The sequence below is a fragment of the Schistocerca gregaria genome, chromosome 10, assembly GCF_023897955.1.
Source record: "Schistocerca gregaria isolate iqSchGreg1 chromosome 10, iqSchGreg1.2, whole genome shotgun sequence".
Taxonomy (NCBI): Eukaryota; Metazoa; Arthropoda; class Insecta; order Orthoptera; family Acrididae; genus Schistocerca; species Schistocerca gregaria.
This window is the reverse complement of record NC_064929.1, coordinates 70,497,656-70,514,771: the sequence shown is the minus strand read 5'-3', so window position 1 is coordinate 70,514,771 and position 17,116 is coordinate 70,497,656. Positions and strand designations below refer to the sequence as shown.

Here is a 17,116-nt window from a genome sequence, read left to right as displayed (position 1 = left end):
TTCATGGAAGGTGTTGGATTTGCCTGACATCATACACAGCTCTGCCGAATGGGATGCTGTCGTCGTCAAACTGGAGGCTGCCTGGTTGGACAGTAACTTCCTGCAAAGACAACTCAGTCCTCTGCCTTGTTCTGTTTTCATATGATTAAGCCAATTATAATGACAAATAGAGAGAAGTTATCTTAAAAGATATTTGTCTCCCTCCCCTACACTCATTTCGGATGCTTTGCCAGTGACATAATTCGTAATTCTTGGCACTACGAAACTGTCTCCTACCCTCTCCTTCTCTCTGTTTAAGCCTGAGTCTCAACCAATAAGAGTAGAGCTCTGTAAGAACAGCCTCAGTTATGTGAAAGGATTCGTGATTTTGTGTCAGCCAGGTGACAGTGCAGTCGATGGGAAATCACCGAGTAAAACTGAAGTGGTATCTGCGTTTACCAAGGAAATGTTACAGGCCCTCTGACGTTCTGATATAAACGATGTAGGAGACAATCTGAGCAGTCATCTTTGATTGTTCATCGCTGAAGCTATCATTTATTGTCTAGTAAATAGGTACTGAGTAGAAATAGGAAGACAAGAAAATCGTAGCACTGCGTAACTAAAAGAAGGGCTCGCTTGATAGGACACATTCAAAAACATTAAGGGATCACCAATTTAGTACTGGAGGGAAGTGTGGGGGCGTAAAAATCGTAGAGGGAAACCAATGCATTATGTATGTTGAGATGGTTGTAAGTTGCAGTAGTTATTCGTATGTGAAGAGGCTTACACAGGACAGCATAGCATGGTGAGCTGCATCAAACCAGTCTCCGGACAGAAGACTACAACAAAGAAAGTCATCAGTAGAGCGAAGTAATTGGTAAAATTATTTAGACAATGTATCAGAACGCTGCAAAAAGTGGAAAGTATTACGTCAGCTACATGAGTACTAAAACAAATGCGTTAAATTTCGCTTACACGATAAATCACATAAATCTGAAGGCTGTCAATTCAACTAAATGTCTAGGAATTACTATTACGTACACTTGAAATTTGATCGATCAGGTAGAAATGTTGAGGGGAAGCGGAAGCAAAGACTGTTTTATTGGCAGACCACTTAGAAGACCAAACAGGTCTAGTAAAGGACCTGCCTACACTATTATTATTCGTCCTCTGCTACAGTGCATGGTATTAAAACATTTATTGCTTCGAAACTACAAGAGATAGGAACAAGTCCAAATTTTTATGCATTAATGACAGCACCATGTGTTACACGACAAATATTAAAACGATGGCTCATTCCCTGCCACACATGAAGCAGCTGGCCTCTCGTTATCGACTTCCCATCTTCAACAATGCGATATCGCGGACTTTCAAGAGCGTCAGGACGTAGGGGGGATAGAAACACGGTCTTTTAAGTAACCCCACAGATACCACGTACAAAATGTTAGGTCCGGAGAAGAGTAAATGAAACAAAAGAAAAATTCGGAGTAAGAATCAAAATCCATGGAGAAGATATAAAAACTTTGAGGTTCGCGAATGACATTGTAATTCTCTCAGAGACAGCAAAGAATTTGGAAGAGCAGTTGAACGGAATGGACAGTGTATTGAAAGGAAGATATAAGATGAACATCAACAAAAGCAAAACGAGGATAATGGAATGTAGTCTAATTAAGTCGGGTGATGCTGAGGGAATTAGATTAGGAAATGAGACACTTAAAGTAGTAAAGGAGTTTTGCTATTTGGAAAGCAAAACAATTGATGATGGTCGAAGTAGAGAGGATATAAAATGTAGACTGGCAATGGCAAGGAAAGCGTTTCTGAAGAAGAGAAATTTGTTAACATCGAGCATAGATTTAAGTGTCAGGAAGTCGTTTCTGAAAGTATTTGTATGGAGTGTAGACATGTATGGAAGTGAAACATGGACAATAAATAGTTTGGACAAGAAGAGAATAGAAGCTTTCGAAATGTGGTGCTACAGAAGAATGGTGAAGATTAGATGGGTAGATCACATACCTAATGAAGTGTTGAACAGGAGTGGCGAGAAGAGGAGTTTGTGGCACAATTTGACAAGGAGAAGGGATCAGTTGGTAGGGCATGTTCTGAGGAATCAAGCGATCACCAATTTAGTACTGGAGGGCAGCGTGGAGGGTAAGAATCATAGAGGGAGACCAAGAGATGAATACACGAAACAGATTCCGAATGATGTAGGTTGCAGTAGTTACTCGGAGATGAAGCTTGCACAGGATGGAGTACCATGGAGAACAGCTACAAACCAGTCTCTGGACTGAAGACCACAACAACAAACAACAACAAGAACAACAACAACAACAGGTCTGGAGACCTGAGAGTCCACCAGCGATGAAATTCATCTTCTGCTGCTCCTCCTCTTCCAATGGAATGATGTCATTCAGGTAATGGCGAAAGTGCTTAGAGAAATTCTTCATGCAGTCCAACGTCCTGCAATGGTGTCTTTCAGGTAATTCTCTAAGCACGTACGACGTTACCTGAATGACCCTATTCCAAGGCGTTGGATTGGAAGAGGAAGAGCAGAAGATGAAGATCGCCAGTGGCATCTCAGGTGTCCAGACTTAACATATTGTATCTGTGGGCTTATTGTATATTCGTGAAATATGGGCGACAGTTTCACGGATATGTTGCGGGTGGCAATAATTAAAGCATTAGTGTTTTCTCCTCTTAATGCGAAAATATTTTATTGATGCCAATCTACATAATAAGTTACGATCATCGTAATAAAACAAGAGAAGTCTGAGCTCGCCCAGAGAGTTTCTAGTGTTCGTTTCTCCCACACGCTTTTCGAGAGTGGAGTGGTAGATAAGTAGTTTGAAGGTGGTTCCATAAACCCTTTGCCAGGCACGAAAGTCGAAATTAAAGGGGAGTAGTGCACATGAAGATGTAAATTAACTACACTACTGGCCATTAAAATTGCTACACCAAGAAGAAATGCAGATGACAAACGGGTATTCATTGGACAAATATGTTATACTAGAACTGACATGTGATTAAATTTTCACGCAATTTGGGTGCATAGATCCTGAGAAATCAGTACCCAGAACAACCAACTCCGACCTTAATAACGGCCTTGATACGCCTGGGCATTGAGTCAAACAGAGCTTGGATGGCGTGTACAGGTACAGCTGCCCATGCAGCATCAACATGATAAGACAGTTCATCACTAGTAGTGACTGGCGTATTTTGACGAGCCAGCTGCTCGGCCACCACTGACCAGACGTTTTCAATTGGTGAGAGATCTGGAGAATGTGCTGGCCAGGGCAGCAGTCGAACATTTTCTGTATCCAGGAAGATCCGTACAGAATCTACAATATGCGGTCGTGCATTATCCTGCTGAAATGTAGGGTTTCGCAGGGATCGGATGAAGGGTAGAGCCACGGGTCGTAACACATCTGAAATGTAACGTCCACTGTTCAAAGTGCCGTCAATGCACACAAGAGGTGACGAGACGTGTAACCAATGGCACCCCATACCATCACGTCTGGTGATACGCCAGTATGTCGACAACGAATACAAGATACCAATGTGCGTTCACAGCGATGTCGCCAAACAAGAGTGCAACCATCATGATAATGTAAACAGAACCTGGAATCATCCGAAAAAAAATGACATTTTGCTATTCGTGCACACAGGTTCGTCATCCAGTACACCATCGCAGGCGCTCCTGTCTGTGAAGCAGCGTGAAGTGTAACTGCAGCCATGGGCTCCGAGCTGATAGTTCATGCTGCTGCAAACGTCGTCAAACAGTTCGTGCAGATGGTTGCAAACGTCCCCATCTCAGGGATCAATATGTGGCTGCACGATCCGTTGCAGCCTTGCGGTCATCTCTACTGCTAGTGATACGAGGCAGTTGGGATCCAGCACGGCGTTCCGTATTACCCTCCTAAACCCACCGATTCCATATTCTGAGAACAGTCATTGGATCTCAAACTACGCAAGCAGCAATGTCGCGGTACGATAAACTGCAATCGAAATAGGCTACAATCCGACCTTTGTCGAAGTGGGAAACGTGATGGTACGCATTTCTCCTCCTTACACGAGGCATCACAACAACGTTTCACCAGGGGACGCCGGTCAACTGGCGTTTGTGTATGAGAGACCGTTTGGAAACTTTTCTCATGTCAGCACGTTGTTGGTGTCGCCACCGGTGCCAACTTTGTGTGAATGCTCTGAAAAGCTAATCATTTGCATATGACAGCGTCTTCTTCCTGTCGGTTAAATTTCGCGTCTGTAGCACGTCATCTTCGTGGTGTAGCAATTTTAATGGCCAGTAGTGTATAACTTGAGAAGTCGGAGCTCGCACAGAAAGTTTTAAGTGTTCATTTCTCTCACGCGCTTTTCGAGAGTGCAGTGGTAGATAAGTAGTTTGAAGGTGGTTCGATGAACCGTTTGCCAGGCACTTAAGTCTAAATTAAAGGGCAGTAGTGCACATGTAGGTGTAAATTACATAACTGCCGCCAGTGTAGTTTACTATTACAATTTGGAGAGGGTGCGTTCCTACAGACCTACAAGAGTCAAAGAGGACATTACTTCCTCCTCTACATATCTCGCGCAAAGACAATTCAGGTAAAATTAGAGGGATTTGAGCTCATATGAAGGCCTAGCAACAGTCTTCGTTGTGACACAACTACTGACAGGAGTAGCACAGAGGGTAAGTGACAGTGTTACATGAAATACCCTACTCCTCCACACATCGTCGCGTGGAGTATGGGTGTAGTTGGGAGTGAAGACGGCGTCACCTTTCCCACGTGTTGTTCGAGCGGCTGTGTAAGATACCTCGAGAGATGCCGTGTGACCAACCTCGGCGGTGGCGGAGGTCCCCTCGCCCAGCTCCCAGTTGAAGGGCGTCTTCGGCTCGTCTATGGCGTCGTGGCCGTAGTCCTTGTCGGTCGGGTGCAGCGTCGCGATGATGTTCATCTCGTCGAACCTGGCGCTCTTCTTGCGCTCCATTTCCTTCTTTTTCTTCTTCTTTTTCTTTTCTGGCAAGTGAAGAAGTAGTGGAGAGTTACATCAGGAAACTGAGGAAGCAGTGAAATCAAGTGAAAGGCGAAGTATATACGATATTCTTAGCTGCTTTAGACGCGGTATCTTAAAGCTACGGACAACATATAGTGTAGTGTATTCCACACGCGTACAAGACCGCAGGTGATGGCACAGCAGCCTGCTCTTCACTGGCCTGGTACGAAAGCGATAGGGCAAACCAATTTCGTCTACAGAATGAGATTTTCACTCTGCAGCGGAGTGTGCGCTGATATGAAACTTCCTGGGAGATTAAAACTGACTCGAACTCGGGACCTTTGCCTTTCGCGGCCAAGTGCTCTACCATCTGAGCTACCCAAGCACGACTGACAACCCGTCATCACAGCTTCAATTCTCGTCTCCTACCTTCCAAACTTCACAGAAGCTCTTCTGCGAAACAGTTGTAATCTGCCAGGAAGTTTCATATCAGCGCACACTCCGCTGAAGAGTGAAAATCTCATTCTGGTAACCTCCCCCAGGCTGTGGCTAAGCCATGTCTCCCCAGTATCCTTTCTTTCAGGAGTTCTAGTTCTGCAAGGTTCGCAGGAGAGCTTCTGTGCCGGACCGATACTGTAAAGTTCTGCGAAGTTTGGAAGGTAGGAGACGAGGTACTAGCAGAAGTAAAGGTGTGAGGGCGGGGTGTGAGTCGTGCTTGGGTAGCTCGGATGGTAGAGCACTTGCCCGCGAAAGGCAAAGGTTCCGATTTCGAGTCTCGATCCGGTGCACAGTTTTAATCTGGCAGGAAGTTTCAATTTCGTATAGGTTTCAATGATAACAGATGTTACCTCCTCTAATGATACAACCATTGTATAGTCATGCGGCACTCACTCACAAGAGTACCGTACGAACTGCCCATTACCAGTCTGATTCATACTGACAGCACGTGTAGGACTTCAACATCTGTAAATCAGATGACTCAACTCCAAACCGTATCCGAAAAATACGAGTTAGAAAATTTGAGGCGTCCTTGCATGCTTTGTATCACCGCTAGCATCGAAGGAGTCTGCAGTTGAGTGAATAAGTGGTTAGTTTTGTAAGCGTGATGACTCTGGATCGTGAAGGTCAAATCCCAATATCAATACTCCATAGCTGTTCGTTGTAACTCCTCTAAATACGTCACAAAGTCGACCTCCAAGTTTTTCGACCACCTTGAATTCCATAACCCAAGGTCATTGTTAGGAAAGGCCCCCTAGGTCTTTGACAATGTCGCTTATTAGTATGTGGACCACCTTCGATCTTCAGATGATGCACCATTTTAAACAAAGTTACATGTTTTACGACTATGCTTTAAGTGAAAAATACTTATTGATTGAAAAATTAAAGATATTGGTAGCGCCTGACATCAGTAATCGCTGGTTCGAGCCCCGTTTCGTCCCATATTTCTTTTATTCTTTTTACAATCCTTTAAACATTAAATTCATCAAATGTATGCACGTCTCATTTGTAATTACATATCATACACAAAAAAGCAGTTTTCATTGGGAAACTGATACCTCAGCAATCTGGATTTCGTCCAGGTAAAAGCTGTACTGGACAAATGCTAAAGCCCGCACAGTATATAGAACATAGCTTTAAAGCTCGGTAGGTGACAGGAGTGGCATTTGTCGACTTGTCAGCGGCGTATGATACAGTGTGTCACCAGCTACTACTAGTCAAGGTCTACAATCTGACCAAAGATTTAGGTCTAACCAGACTCATCGCCTCTTCTGCAGAATCGCAGGTTCTTCGTCGACTTTCAAGGACAGCGTAGTCGATGGAGACTACAGAAGAACGGCCTCCCGGAAGGAAGTGTTGTGGCTCCAATTCTGTTTAATATATATAAAACCACGAAACTATAGCCTCAAACATCAGGATCTTCTTATATGCTGCGACCTCGCTCTGCGCTCAGAGCACAGATTTTGAATCAGTAGAGAACAGCCTCATGAATGACTTTTAAAATCTATCCAGATACTACAACACAAACAAGCTTAAAGCAAACCCGTCAAAGACCCAAGTGTGTGCCGTTCATTTGAGAAACAAGAGAGCCATTCGCAAGCTGAAAATAGTATGGTCGGGGGTTGAACTGGAAAACTGAGAAACTCCAAAATACCTAGGAGTGACACTTGACGGATCTGTCACTTTCAGAAACCACTGCATGAAATGCATGTCGAAACTTTCCACCAGGAACAATCTCCTACGGAAACTGACCGGATCACAGTGGGGTAGTCAACCTGAAACAATCGGAACATTTGCAATGGCACTGTGCTATTCTGCGGAAGAGTATGCCCGTCCTGTTGGATATAATTCAACTCATGCCGAACAGGTGGATGTAGCTCTCAACGAAACCTGCAGAATTTTAACAGGTTGCTTGAAATCCACTCCAGTCGAATGGCCTTACCGCCTCGCAGGAACATCGTCACCACCTGTTCGAAGAGAGATAGCTGCGAACAAGGAGAGAAAGGCAGTGGAACAGGAGATTACTCGTCGTCTGTATTGGCATGAACCGCATCCGCAACCACTGAAGGGAGAGGTTCCTTAGGCCATCAAAGAACTTAGAACCACTGCTGGAAAAGCTAATTTACAACTATGGAGGGCAGCGACATATTCTTCCCCTGCTTGGAAAAAGAGTTGAAGGCTTACATCCAGGCTATGACAGGGAATTGATCACTTGGAAGTCCCTGAATGGACTGAGATCCGGAGTCGGGAGATCAAAAGTTAACCTGTTATAATGGGGATACACTGATCCAAATGACATTCGGTGTGACTGTGGAAAAGAACAGACAGTCCGGCACATTCTTCGGTGTCGATTGTGTACAGTCTCCTGTGCAGAAGATGGTTTTCAACAAGCAACAGAAAATGGCCAAGTTTTGGTCAAAAGTAATTTAGTCATAACTGTGTCAAATGTACGTACATGAACCTCTATGTTTCTGACACGAGAATAATAATAATTAGGAATATAAATGTTAGAAGCTGATATTTTACGAAGGACTTTTAATAAATACCGTTTAATTAAAAAACATTACAAATTAAATTTTTATCGCCTGTATGTATTTCACAACAGAAATGGCCGTAGATTGAGTTTTATTTAAAAATATTCAGTGGAAAGGAATCGAAAGCATGCTGTCGACAGAGTATTCAAGCATAATACTACAGGTCCACACAGTTCACCGAACAGTCAACCTTGAGTTAGGGAATTAAGGGCATTCGAAAAACTTCAAAGTCGTATTGCCAGAGAATTTTTGAGAGTAAAAAATACAAAAAACTGGATTGCCGCATGGTGTCCGTGTAAGTTACACTCGTAGTAGACGTCTTCTACTTGCCATCACATCTCGCACTGCCCTTGACGTAGCTAACCACCACACTTCCTGGTGTGTACTCAAAAGAGACACGGAACACAGCCTCACTTAGAAGATTGCCGAGCTGCCTAGTACTGAGGTGCAACTTACTAATTATGGTTCAAAAAAATTGATTTTTTAAATTGCATTTTTGGATCCATAACAGTGTTTAGAATCCACCCCTGAAACGGCTTTTCTGAATAGGGAACGGAAATGTTTGCTATTCGTGGTTGAGCCAAAAAATGCACCTGCCTGAAATCGGCCTCTTTCACGCACCAGTTTTTTTTTCTTTCGGAGGACGAGTTATTGAACCGGTTCTTGAGAGGAAACACACAAAACTCAAATGAAAGTTTGGAAGTTAGCCCCAAAGCATTTGCATTCTGGTGCGAAGACTGTAGAGATTCCGAGTTCCCTGGAAGTGAGCAGCTTCAACGAAGGGTATTCAGCAATTCTGAAGACCATGACAACGATGGACGTCACCCTGGGACTCTATTCGACGCAGTTCGCCAAGCATTCGGACGACTACCGGATTCAAGCGGCCGAGAACCGCTTGTCGCCGGCCGTACGAGCGGCTCTGGAGCAGCGCAGGATGGCCCAGATAGAGCAGAACGCCCTCTATGAGGAAGAGGAAGGACTGGTTCATGGACCCGGAATAGCAGATTGAACGATCGTTGCATAATATTGCATTTATATGTAGTCAAAACTTCAAACACGTTGTTCTCGAAATGATTGTTTTCTATCGCGCGGTATGGTAACTTCAAATCTGCTAAACCGATTGGCATGATTCTTTCTTTACGACGAAGCTAACTAATTCATCTAGGAGTTGTATACCACTTTTATTCCGATCCATCAACTATAAATATTTTTACTTGGCCGGCGAAGTCGAAAAATCGATGAAAAAACCCTATTTTGTTCAAATGGCCGCCATTTTGTTTCCTATGGTCCAAATAACTTAAGCGAGGTACAACTCCTAAAGAATCTTATATGCTTCGCTAACGTCAACTCAATTTTCATTTCAGACGAGCCGGCTGACCTGTGACATATCGCGTGTGGAGGTCTACATCGGAATTTTGTTTCTTTTCGGGCCAAAGATAGTAAACCTCCCCTTAGGGCTACTCTCCAGCACAGGGCACCGCACAGCAAGGACTAGTTTATGATCTCGCCATACGTCACTCATTTATAAAGTTTCTGTTGAAGGGTGCTGTTGCAGCGTACATGCAACGCAGTGCGACGCCGGCGCGGCTATGTAAGCACCGACGTGTAGGCAAGGGATTAGTGTCGCATTCGCGTATTCCCGACGAGCATGTGATAAATACGTGAACATGATATATGGCGACGTTATTACCAAACGGGATCAGAGTGTTGCTATTCTTTTCTTGTCCAACACCGGTAGACATCCATCGGAAAATGAGTATGTATGAGGCAGCATGTCTGTCGAAAAACCAGGGGACGCTCAAGTAGTCTACCCATGTGATTATCGTGTCTTTGGTCGCTTAAAAAAGGCCTTGAAGAGTCTACGATTCCTGTCTGACGAGGATGTACAGCACGGAGTTATGGAATACTTCTGTCAGCGGAACACGGTGTTTTCAAATGGCCCTGAGCACAATGGGACTTAACATCTGAGGTCATCAGTCCCCTAGTCTTACAACTACTTAAACCTAAGTAACCTAAGGACATCACACATATCCATGCCCGAGGCAGGGTTCGAACCTGCGACCGTAGCAGTCGCACGGTTCCAGACTGAAGCGCCCTGAACCGCTCGGTCACGACGGCCGACCGCGGTGTTTTAGCAAATGGTTATCTTCAACCAGCTACTTTGGTGGCACCGATTCTGCCTTACTGATTCTGGACTAAACGCCCTTGGAAAGTAAACTTTTTGGTCGCCCCTTATAACTTCTAAGTGATATCAATCCGCCAAACGTGAATTTAAGCAGGCACTGGCGCATGCAGTTACTATCCACACACTACCCTCCCACAGTAATACCATTATCCACAGTACCTCAGGACAGCATCAGCATCAGGATCGTATCTACATTCGCTACCAAGAACCCGACTAGATATTTTAGACTACAAGTGATATTGATATTCGTCCACTGGACTCAAGGATTGAACTCGTTAAAATTAGTGCAAGTGCACTAAAAACAATCACGATGTAACATTTTCAGACTGAAGTTAAGCTACACTCATGCTCATAAATTAAGGATAATTGCAGAATGTGATGCCACACAGCGTGGCACTACACAAAACTGGTGATAATAGCATAGGCACATAGGGAACACACGCGACACAGAGCTGCAAATCCACAGTATTGGTGATAAGTTGCTATGTGCTACAATACGTCACTGTTTCCTGCGCATGTACCCCGAAATCAATATGGGATATGATCACCATGCTCACGTACACAGGCCGCACAACGGGTTGGCATACTCCGGATCATGTGGTCGAGCAGCTGCTGGGGTATAGCCTCCCCTTCTTGCACCAGTTTCTGTCGTGTTCCTGAAGTGTCCTAGGAGTTTGAAGAGGTGCAGCGATACATCGACAGAGAGCATCCCAGACGTGCTCGATGGGGTCTAGGTCTGGAGAACAGGCAGGCCACTCCATTCGCCTGATATCTTCCGTTTCAAGGTACTCCTCCACGACGGCAGCTTGGTGGGGCTGTGCGTTATCATCCATCAGGAGGAAGGTCGCACCCACTGCACCCATGAGCCACCGCTGTGACCGAGCGGTTCTAGGCGCTTAAGTCCGGAATCGCGCTGCTGCTATGGTCGCAGGTTCGAATCCTGCCTCGGGCAAGGATGTGTGTGATGTCCTCAGGTTAGTTCGATTTAAATAGTTCTAAGTCTATGGGACTGATGACCTCGGATGTTATGTCCTATAGTGCTCAGAGCCATTTGCACCTGTGAAATGGCGAACATACTGGTGCAAAATGACGCTGCGATACACCTGACCTGTTCCTCTGTTCAAGACATGCAGGGCTGTACGTGCACCAATCATAATCCCACCCTACACATCAAACCACGACCTCCGTAGAGGTCCCTTTCAAGGACATTAAGGGGTCGGTATCTGGTTCCTGGTTCACGCCAGATGAAAACCCGGCGAGAATCACCGTTCAGACCATACCTGGGCTCGTCAATGAACATAACCTTGGACCGCTTTTCCAATGACCACGTACTGTGTTCTTGACGCCAGGGTTACGGGCTCGCCTGTGAACAGGTGTCAGTGTAATGGACCTTGCAAGTCTCTGGGCGAATAAACCGTGTCTGTTCAGTCGTTTGTAGACTATTTCTCTGGAGACAACTGTTCCAGTGGCTGCGGTAAGGTCCCGAGCGAGGCTACCTGCAGTACTCCGTGGCCGTCTGCGGGCACTGATGGTGAGATATCGGTCTTCTTGTGGTGTTTTACACTGTGGACGTCCCGTAGTGTAGCGCTCGGAATGGTTGCCATATTATTGAGGTCGCACTTTGTGCACACGGAGGGCCCATGCTACGACCTTCTGTTTGACCAGCCTCCAGTCGCCGTAATATTTCACACCTCATAACGTCATCAATGTGTGTTCTTTGAGCCATTTTCAACACACAGTCACCATTGACACGTCTGAAAACGTCTGCACACTTACTCGCTGCACCGTACTCTGACACGCACCAACACACCTTTGCGTTTGTAGACTACTGCCAGCGCCGTCGTCCAACGACCGCAGGTCAAATGCACCGCATGGTCATACCCCGAGGTGATTTAAAGCAGCAAACCGCCCACCAGAGCGTTGTTTCACCATTTATCAACATTATCATTAATTTATGAGCGTGAGAGCATGTAACATCTCTATTAATAAGTATTGTAATTAGTTGCTAATCGATGTTGCCAACCTTTTTGTCGTAGTGTTGCCTGACCCCATTTGACCCTGCGTCCGAGCTGTCTAGTCGCTGCGCGGAAGCAACCGCGTCATAACAGCAACCACTTTCGGCAGTGAGGTATATCCCTACCTGCCACATAGTTGTGTGTTACACATAGTGAATACAACAGTTTCTTTGCTGTGTGCTAGGACTTCGTGCCTGTCGGGTTGCAACTGTAGAGTGCTCACATGCATGAAACTCACGAGACAATTAGTGAAGCCAAGTCGCGTGAAAAGACATTCATGGGGCAACGAGCGCAAGAGACGTAGTTTCGTCAAGTGCATGCATTTGTCTAGTGAGTAGTAGTTGAACTTCCGTGACTATAAGGATCTTGATTCATCTAAATATCTAGGGATTGCAGCTACAAGCAGTTTAAAGTGGGACGATCAAATTGGAAGTCATGTTGGAGAGGCCACCACAGATTGCTACTCATGTAAGATCAGTTCACTGGTGCAACAAATCCATTAAAGCAATTGCTTGCACTACACGTGTTCATGCTATTCTACAGCGCGGCTGCACAGTTTCTGATGGTTGACAAATGAAACTATATATATGAAGATGGTATCTGTTCTTTCGGTCACGTCCGGAAGAACAGATACCATCTTATATATGTAAATAGAGTTAAGGCTCACCGGCCATTTGACCATCTTTTCCTGTGCAGATACATAAACAGTACCCGAACTCTTACGTGAATCGGCGGTAAAGCCGCGAGTAATGAGTATAATGGGGAAGGGCACTATGAATATAGTGCGGGACAATAAGTTGCGAATGTGGTCTCTCAGGAGGTGTGCCAGAGGTAAGTCCCTGCAGTCACATTATGCTCTGTGTCCTCGGTGGCTCAGATGGATAGAGCGCCTGCCACGTAAGCAGGAGATCCCCGGTTAGATTCCCGGTCGGGGCACACATTTTCACCTGTCCCCGTTAACATATCAACGCCTGTATGCAGGTAGGAGTATTCATTTCATTACAAATAGAACTGACAGAAGACATCAAATAGGACAAAGAAGGGTGGCGCCTTATGTGTTACGCGGAATAGGGACGAGAGTGCCGGAAATGAGTTGGACAAAAATACGAAAACACAGAGAGAACTGAATGCTTGAACATGAATCTAGATGCTAGCCAAGCGTGCAGATTGCGCTGTTTGACCTCTAAGGGCACCTTGAAGAGTCCTCAAAACGCTGCCAAGCGTCACTCGTTGTCAGAACAGAGTTCTTAAAGTTTGTGAGTGCATTATGTTCCAACTAAGTGAGTTTCGATGTGGGCACAATGTTGGTGCTCTCATGGTTGGTGCTTCTGTAACCAAGGAAGCACAGGTGTTTGGTATTTCAAGAGGCACCATGTCTTAGATGTATACCGCATGCAGGGTAGGACGAGAATCATCATCTGCTAATCACAGCACGGACGACAATGTGCTTAGAGTGATCGTAACAGACAGTCACTGAAGAAGATTCTGACGAAACATACGAGGACGACAGCTCCAAAAGCCACTGCAGAACTAAATGTGGCGTTCGCAAACACTGTCAGCACCAAAATAACACGAAGGGAGCTCCAGGAGCAGGGAAATGCTGTTCCAGAACTACACATAAATGATACAATTGTCCATAAGAGGAAAACCTCATGGGGAAGCCACAAAACCTCGGCTATGGCTCAGAGGAGGAAAGCCATTTGGTTGGATGTGTCCTGTTTCACACAGTTTCCAACTTCTGGCCGTGTTTAGGTCCCAACAAGGCTGGGTATCCGTAATGATTTGGGGAGTCATACATTGGCATTCGACGGACCCTATGGCCACTTTGCAAGGTTACGTTATTGCTTATAACTATATGACTAATGTGGCTGATCAGGGCCAGCTCATGCTACAGTATTTTTTTACCCAGTGGTGGAGCTGTGTTCCAACACGACAGGGCGTCTGTTCACAAAGGTCTCACCGACCAGACGGTTCTGTGAGCACGGGAATGAAGTGTCGCATCTCCCGTGACCGCCAAAGTTTCGTGAAATTTTGGTCTTATGTCAAAGCGGTAGGTGGATCGAAACAAAATGTCCAGACACTCTGTGACCAGAATTGCACTGAAACAGAGGATGACAAACGGAAGCCCGAAATACTAAATGTCTATTTCCAAAGCTATTTCACAGAGGAAGACTGCACTGTAGGTCTAGACTGTCGCACCGACGACAAAATGGGAGATATAGAAATAGATGACAGAGGGATAGAAAAAAATTTAAATCGCTCAAAAGAGGAAAGGCAGCTGGACCTGAAGGGATACCAGTTCGATTTTACACAGAGTACGCGAAGGAACTTGGACCCACTTGTTACAGCGGTGTACCGTAGGTCTCTAGAAGAGTGTAGCGTTCCAAAGTATTGGAAAAGGGCACATATCATCCCCGTTTTCAAGAAGGGACGTCGAACAGATGTGCAGAACTATAGACCTATATATCTAACGTGGATCAGCTTTGAATTTTGAAACACGTATTATGTTCGAGGATAATGACTTTTCTGCAGACTAGAAATCTACTCTGTAGGAATCAGCATGGGTTTTGAAAATGACGATCATGTGAAACCCAGCTCGCGCTATTCGTCCACGAGACTCAGAGGGCCATAGACACGGGTTCCCAGGTAGAAGCCGTGTTTCTTGACTTACGCAACGCGTTCGATACAGTTTCCCACAGTCGTTTAATGAACAAAGTAAGAGCATATGGACCATCAGACCTGTTGTGTGATTGGATTGAAGAGTTCCTAGACAACAGAACGCAGCATGTCATTCTCAATGGAGAGAAGTCTTCCGAAGAATGTGTGATTTCAGGTGTGCCGCAGGGGAGTGTCGTAGGACCGTTGCTATTCACAATATGTATAAATGACCTTGTGGATAACATCGGAAGTTCACTGAGGCCTTTTGCGGATTTTGCTGTAGTATATAGGGATGTTGTAAAAATCGAAAATTGTACTGAAATGCATGAGGATCTGAAAAGAATTGACGCATAGTGCAGAGGATGGCAATTGAGTCTCAATGTAGACAAGTGTAATGTGCTGCGAATACATAGAAAGAAAGATCCCTTTTCATTAAGCTACAGTATAGCAGGTCAGCAACTGGAAGCAGTTAATTCCATAAATTATCTGGATGTAGGCATTATGAGTGATTTAAAATGGAATTAACATATAAAGTTGAATCCAATGGAAGACCTTTGGAATGAGTTAGAACATCGACTTTGCTCCAGACCGCAATGTCCAACTTCACTATCTTCCTACCATTACTGGACAGTCATTCAGACACCTCATTGAAAGTGTATCCAGCAGAGTCCAAGCCTCTATAAAGATGAAGATCAGGCAAACTCCATTTTAATGTCTACTTATATGAGTCCAGATACTTTTGATCAAATAGTGTATATCGGCGCGAGTTACAGATTCGCGGGTCCGCTGATGGGGGCTGAGTTTTGAGACGGTGCAGGCTGATCTGTCGCACCTGCCTCCGGCGGCGCCTTGGGCTGCGACGGCGCGCCAGCCTCGGTGGAGCTGGTCTTCTTGAGGATGCCCCTGGGGGGCGGCGGCGGCAGCTTCACCTGCGGCCTGCGGTGCTCCCCCTCCTCCTCAGAGGACGTCGACTCCTGCATGGCGGCCGCGCTCTCCTGCGGGAACGGCAACAGTGAGGCAGGCGACAATATTTGACAAGATATAACTCTCAAGCGTTTTGTTAACACAGAAATAAATCCCGCAATATACCCTACTGGCCATTAAAATTGGTACACCAAGAAGAAATGCAGATGATAAACGGCTATTCATTGGACAAATATATTGTACTAGAACTATCATGTGATTACATTTTCACCCAATTTGAGTGCATAGATCCTGAGAAATCAGTAACCAGAACAACCAGCTCTGGCCGTAATAACGGCCTTGATACGCCTGGACATTGAGTCAAACAGAGCTTGGATGGCGTGTACATGTACAGCTGCCCGCGCAGCTTCAATACGATACCACAGTTCATCGAGAGTAGTGATTGGCGTATTGTGACGAGCCAGTTACTCGGCCACCATTGACCAGACGTTTTCAATTGGTGAGAGATCTAGAGAATGTGCTGGCCAGGACAGCAGTCTAACATTTTCTGTATCCAGAAAGGCCCGTGCAGGACCTGCAGCATGCGGTCGTGCATTGGCCTGCTGAAATGTAGGGTTTCGCAGGGATCGGATGAAGGGTAGAGCCACGGGTCGTAACACATCTGAAATGTAACGTCCACTGTTCAAAGTGATGTCAGTGCAAACAATAGGTGACCGAGACGTGTAACCAATGGCACCCCATACTATCATGCTGGATGATACGCCAGTGTGCCGATGACGAATACACGCTTCCCATATGCGTTCACCACGATGTCGCCAAACGCGGATGCGACCATCACGATGCTGTAAACAGAACATGGATTCATCCGAAAAAATGATGTTTTGCCATTCGTGCACCCAGGTTCGTCGTCGAGTACACCGTCGCAGGCGCTCTTGTCTGTGATGCAGCGTCAAGGATAACCGCAGCCATCGTCTCCGAGCTGATAGTCCATGCTGCTGCATACGTCGTCGAACTGTTCGTGCAGATGGTTGTTGTCTTGTAAACGTCCCCATCTTTTAACTCAGGGATCGAGACGTGGCTGCACGATCCAGTACAGCCATGCGGATAAGACGCCTGTCATCTCGACTGCTATTGATACGAGGCCGTTGGGATCCAGCACGGCGTTCCGTATTACCCTCCTTAACCCGCCGATTCCATATTCTGAGAACAGTCATTGGATCTCTACCAACGCGAGCAGCAATGTCGTGATATGATAAACCGCAATCGCGATAAGCTACAATCCGACCTATATCAAAGTCGGAAACGTAATTGTATGCATTTATCCTCCTTACACGAAG

The 17,116-nt window shown here is 45.6% G+C and overlaps 1 protein-coding gene across 2 annotated transcripts in view; it reads right to left on the bottom strand.

Annotated features, from left to right (window-relative positions):
- The window catches only part of LOC126293461 (protein phosphatase inhibitor 2-like), a 72,879-nt gene that overhangs the window by 10,776 nt on the left and 44,987 nt on the right, over positions 1 to 17,116 (bottom strand). For both annotated transcript variants that reach the window (XM_049986704.1, XM_049986705.1), the window contains 2 exons: positions 15,688 to 15,850; positions 4,810 to 4,988 (listed from right to left, as the gene is read on the bottom strand). In XM_049986704.1, coding sequence (XP_049842661.1) covers positions 4,810 to 4,988; positions 15,688 to 15,835 — 327 coding nt within the window. In that variant the 5' untranslated portion in view covers positions 15,836 to 15,850. The remainder of the gene's footprint in view (positions 1 to 4,809; positions 4,989 to 15,687; positions 15,851 to 17,116) is intronic.